The sequence below is a fragment of the Microtus ochrogaster genome, chromosome X (genome assembly GCF_000317375.1).
Source record: "Microtus ochrogaster isolate Prairie Vole_2 chromosome X, MicOch1.0, whole genome shotgun sequence".
Classification (NCBI taxonomy): Eukaryota; Metazoa; Chordata; class Mammalia; order Rodentia; family Cricetidae; genus Microtus; species Microtus ochrogaster.
Genome location: NC_022026.1, coordinates 10,947,151 through 10,952,867, shown reverse-complemented (window position 1 = coordinate 10,952,867; position 5,717 = coordinate 10,947,151). Strand labels below are relative to the sequence as shown.

At 39.3% G+C, this 5,717-nt stretch overlaps 1 protein-coding gene across 1 annotated transcript in view; it reads right to left on the bottom strand.

The window, feature by feature from the left end:
* Hprt1 (hypoxanthine phosphoribosyltransferase 1) overlaps positions 1-5,717 on the bottom strand; it is a 36,857-nt gene that overhangs the window by 4,464 nt on the left and 26,676 nt on the right. The window contains exon 6 of the mRNA XM_005358462.1: positions 1,027-1,109. Within this exon, the coding sequence (XP_005358519.1) occupies positions 1,027-1,109 (83 nt within the window). The remainder of the gene's footprint in view (positions 1-1,026; positions 1,110-5,717) is intronic.

Here is a 5,717-nt window from a genome sequence, read left to right as displayed (position 1 = left end):
GGAAACTTGTTTGTTTTCCTTTTCTCAATAAAAAAAAGAATTAAAAAAAATAACATGCTGCAAACCAACTGTTACTTGACTCTACATATGTGTGAGAGTTCTGTATCTAAAAACTGTGTATCAAGTTGGTCTGCAAGCTACAGGCACCCAAGTTTGCCTCGAGTATTCACCTGAAAAGCTGGCCATGGCTGTATGTGTTTGTGACCCCAGAGCTGTGAGGTTAGAGATAGATTCAAAAGCTCACCCACCAAATAGCCTGCATTGCTAAAACTTTGAACTTACAGCTCAGCTAGAGACCCTGTCTCAATGTCTCAGGCAACAGAGGAAGATATCCAGACCTGCTCTGGACTTTGCGTACGTGCACGTGTGTACTCACCTATACACTGCACATAACACACACACACACACACACACACACACACACATTCTAACTATACTAAAAACATAAATATTTCCCTACATGATTCAGCATAATTATTTATATGACATTAACACTGTAACATGTATTAAAGTATATGGGAAAATATGCATAGGTTCTGTGCACACACTCTTGACATTCAAAAATTAAATTACATTTATTTATTTGTATGTGGGTTGGGGTCATGTGTCGTGGTATATACATGGATGTCAGAGGAAAATTTTTAGGAGTCAGTTCTCTCCTTTCACCATGTGGGTCCTACGGTTTGAACTCAGGTTATCAGGCTTGGCAGTAGTTGACTTCACCCACTGAGCCATCTCACCAGTCCTTCTGACATTTTTCTCATGAAGGACTTGAATATCTAGGGAGCTTAGTGTCTGCGGTGGTTCTGAATCCAAGGCCTTATATCTACTGTATTAGACAAGGAGTTGACTATAATGAAGGGCTTTATTAACACACAATAAAATTACAAAGGATGCTATCTAAGTTTTAAGATCACATTACTTTTTAATGATAAAATGAGAGCTGAAAGCATTTCTCCTTACAAAGAAGCAACTACTCAGTGCTCCAAATGAAGAAAACATTCTACTTTAAAATGTCATACATACCTTGCGACCTTAACCATTTTGGGGTTGTACTGCTTGACCAAGGAAAGCAAAGTCTGCATTGTTTTACCAGTGTCAATTATATCCTTTCAAAAAGAAAAGAGACAATTAATGATAAATAAAACCAGCACAATTTTAAAATTAGTCATTATACAAACACAAAATATTAGAGCCCCAATGTTCTGCTATTCCATGGCACAATGGCATCATTTTTTCAGCACATACAAAAAACCTAACAATTCACACAAAGAGATAGTCTGGAAGTTGTAACCCATCTGGCTCGCAGCAAGTAGTGGGAATGTTAGTCCGAGAACTAGATTGCACAGGTGTAGAAGGTAAAAAACAATGACTTAAAATAGTTACATGTAAACACAGCACACATACACAAATATTTCTGTTGTTTTTCACACAGGGTCTAGTCTAGCTATATGGCTCATGTTGGTGGCCTTAAACTCAAGATCCTCCTGCTTTAGACTCCTGATAGCAAGGATGACAGGCATAAATCACCATGCATAATTCTGTAAAAGTATATTGATTTTTTTTCTTTATAATTTCAAAATAGGGACTCTTTCATCCAAAATTCTGATACTGGGAGAAAAGGTGTTTTGTATTATGTTTTAAGGCATCCAAATTACTAAATTTTACTATATAAAATGACTTTATCAGGGGTAAAGCATCTGTTTAAGATCTGCAGAGCCACAGATCTTGAGTACTATTTAAAAACAACAGTATCAGAAAACAAATAAAAATCCATAAAGCAACATGAACCACAAGAAATATCAGGACTAGAGACTTGCAAAAATGAATATTCTATGGTAAGGCGGGCAGAATATTGATGGGCACCAAAATTACTGGCCCCTGGAGTACACACTGGAAGAACTTTTCCCTCTTGGAGGTGATCGGGATCCATGAATGTAACAAGATATAGAATAATTTCAGCAGGCTAAAAAGAGAATTCTCCTGCTGATTCCGAAGAAGTGAGCTGTCATGCTAGGAGAAGTCTATGTAGTAGGACATGAGGGATGAACTTGTAGATGAGAGCCACCATTGGCCATTAGTCAGGGAGAAAACTGTCCCTCATTTGGACATTCACACAAGGAACTTATGGAGCTATATAATCCTGAATATATTTTTATTTGTGCGGTGTGTGTGTACACACCTGCTATGGTTCAAAACCAGCTTGGTCTACATAGCTAGTTTCATGACAGCCAGGGCTACATAGTGAGACCCTACCTTAAAAAAAATAAGAAAATAAGTGAAAGAAGCCAGACACAAAGTGCAATTACTATGTAATTCCATTTATATGTTAAGTCCTCAATAGACAAATCTTAGAAAGTGGAGATGGTAAAGGAAGAAATAAGAAATGAAGGCTAAGGGGACTGATTTTCTCTGTAGAGAAATGAAGATGTTTTTATAGTGTTACTTAAAAAAATAAGTAAGGGCCATTAAGATGGCTTGGTGGGGAAAGTCATTTGCCATGTAAGTCTAGTGATCTAAATTCAACCCCCAGTTTCCACGTAAAAGGTAGAAGGAGAGAACCTATTATACACAGTTGTCTTCTGACCTCCATGAGCATAATGTGGCACCATGCAAACTTTTTTTTTTTCAAGATAAGGGTATTCTATGTAGGTTTCTCTGCCTTGGAACTCAATTTGTAGTCCAGGCTGGCCTTGAACTCATGGAGATCCGCCTGCCTGCCTCTGCCTTCCAAGTGCTGGGATTAAAGACTTGTGCCATTACCACTTGGCAAAAAACTTTTGCTGTTGTTTTGTTTTTGTTTTCTTGGTTTTTTGAGACAGGGTTTCTCTGTGTAACAGCCCCAGCTGTCCTGGAACTAGCTCTAATAGACCAAGCAGGCCTCTAACTCACAGAAATCCATCTGCCTCTGTCTCCCAAGTGCTGGGAATTAAAGGTATGTACCACCACCGCCTGGCAACAAACATTTTTCATTAAAGAAAAGCCAAAAGTGGTGGATAAGTACAAGGAAACAATGTTTTCTGACACAGTACAGCAGTTAGTTGTACTTATCACAGTTGAGAAAGCATATACAAAACCTGTGCAGGGTCAGGCCAGACAATATCACAGTGTGGAGAGAGGAGGTGAGCATCATGTCTTGCCTTCAGTGAAAGAACTATTAGCAACTGATAGCTGCTGTGAGGGGAGAGTCAGTTTTCTTTAAGGACATGGCTCCTGGTGGGTTGACCACTCTCTGGTGAAGGCCACACATCCAAGAGCAGCACTAACTGTACTGTTGGATTTTTAAAAAAGACACAAAAAGTTGGGTAGATAGGGAAGGGAGGACATCTGGGAGGAGTGGGAAGAGGGAGTGAACATAATCAAAATGCATTGCACTAAATTCTCAAAGAACTAAATAAAGAGAAAAAATTTAGAAAAGAAATACTAATTGAACAATGGTAGTGTACACCTGTAATTCTATCATCTGAGAAGCATGAGTCCAAAGTCAGCACAGGTTGCACAATGGGTTAAAAGCCAGCTTGGAGGCCAAGTATGGTGGCGCACAACTGTAATGGTAGCATTCAGAAGGCAGAGGCAAGTCATCCTGGTCCACACTGTGAGACCCAGTCCAGATGAGGCTACACTAAGACCTAGTGTCATAAAAGAAAAAAAGCCATCTTGAACTGTACAACAAGATCCTGCTGAAGGAAAGAAGGAAGGATAGAGGGAAGGAGGGAGCAGAGATGGAATAAGGGAAAGAGAGGGAGGGAAGGGATGAAGATGATGGTAGATGCCTATAATCCCAGCACTTGACTTGGGAGGTGCAGGCAGGCAGATAGGAGTTAAGAGTCTAGCCTGGGCTATTTAGCTACCTCTTTTTCAAACAAACAAAAAACAAAACAAAGAACTGAGGGTGAAGCCTAGTGGTAGAACATTTGCTTAGCATGCTCTGGGTTTGATTCCTAGCACCACATGTAAAAACAAAGAAATAAAATTTCCTTTGTTAAAAAACAAAATACATGCTGGAGAGGTGGTTCAGTGGTTAAGTATACTAGCTGTGTAATCATGAGGACTGGAGTTTGGAACTCAGTACTCACATAAAAACCAGGCATCTTGCTCCCAGATGCAACCCAGGTCTGAGAAAGCAAGAGGTGGGAGGATTGCTGGAGTTTGCTGGCTTCTAGCAGATGTAAGAAAATGCGAGCCCCAGATTCAGAGACAGACCCTGTCTCAAATGAATAGACAGTGCAACAGAAAGGGCACACATCCTCTCTGGTCTCTGTATCTGTGCACAGGCATGCATACTTGCACATACATGCATAAAAATAAGTATTACAAAAAGCAGAAAGAGCCGGGCAGTGGTGGCGCACGCCTTTAATCCCAGCACTCGGGAGGCAGAGGCAGGCGGATCTCTGTGAGTTCGAGACCAGCCTGGTCTACAGAGCTAGTTCCAGGACAGGCTCCAAAACCACAGAGAAACCCTGTCTCGAAAAACCAAAACCAAAACCAAGAAAAAAACAAACAAACAAAGAGATTACAAAAATGAATAAGCAACTAGGGGCAGAAAATGATAGAAAAATGTTCTGGAAAATGTAGAAAGTATAAAGAAAATGAAAAATAATGGAAACAAGGTTGGTTATGTATCCTGAAACCACATGGGAAAACCTATTAAAATGTTTACTGAAGAATTGAGGATTAGCGTCAAGGTAGAAGAATGATCACCAACAGGTATAGAGTTCAGTAAGGCAGACAGATATGAAATAGGGAGGCCACAAAAAATAAAGGGGTATTTGTGTAGGCTGTTAGACAATGATAAGTAAAAAAGTATTGAAAGGGATAGGAGGTTGACATGGAAATGTAAGATTTTATGTAGGATAGGCAAAGAAGGTCTTAATAAGAAAGTGATTGCTGAGTAAATCGATGGTTCTTAAAGCTTAGCATGGATCAGAATCAGTTCAAGGTTTGCTCAAGAAAAGCTCGCTGGTTTTCATCAGTATGTTTTTGGCTGATGCTTTAGGTTTTTAGGGATCACACTGAAAAGCAATGGGCTTTCAGAAAGTGATGGTTTGAGTCTTCACTCACTGCCTGGTAACTTGGCAATCTGTTTGCCCTTCCTGTGCTTGTTTCTACATCATTTACAGTAGTTAACTGGCAAAGTGAGCACTGGATAAACTTTACTGATACTATATACAAAATACTCAAGGACATAATAGCAAACAAAATAACACATGAACTATAAATATTTTATAAGAATATTTGATACTCATTATTTAAGATGAAATAAGAATCTTATGTTTCATAAAATAAAATGTAGGATAGTAAATCATATATATACACATACCCCTCTATATAGTTATAGCTACTTTTAAAAGAAAAAAATCAAAACCAATAGAAAGTGTGTAACTTTTTCATGAGCAGCAAATAACATCATTTATCCTTTTGTTTGTGCTTTTGTTGTTATTTTGTTGTTTTTAAAAACAAGGACTCTCTGGTTTCAAACTTATTATGTAACCCAGGCTAACCTAAGCAGAATTCAAGAGCCTCCTGAGTATGTGCAATTCCAGGCATGTCATACTGTACATGACTTCTCTTTGTCTTTAGAAAACACAAGTCCCAGCCGGGTGGTGGTGGCGCACGCCTTTAATCCCAGCACTCGGGAGGCAGAGACAGGCGGATCTCTGTGAGTTTGAGGCCAGCCTGGTCTACAAGAGCTAGTTCCAGGACAGGAACCAAAAGCT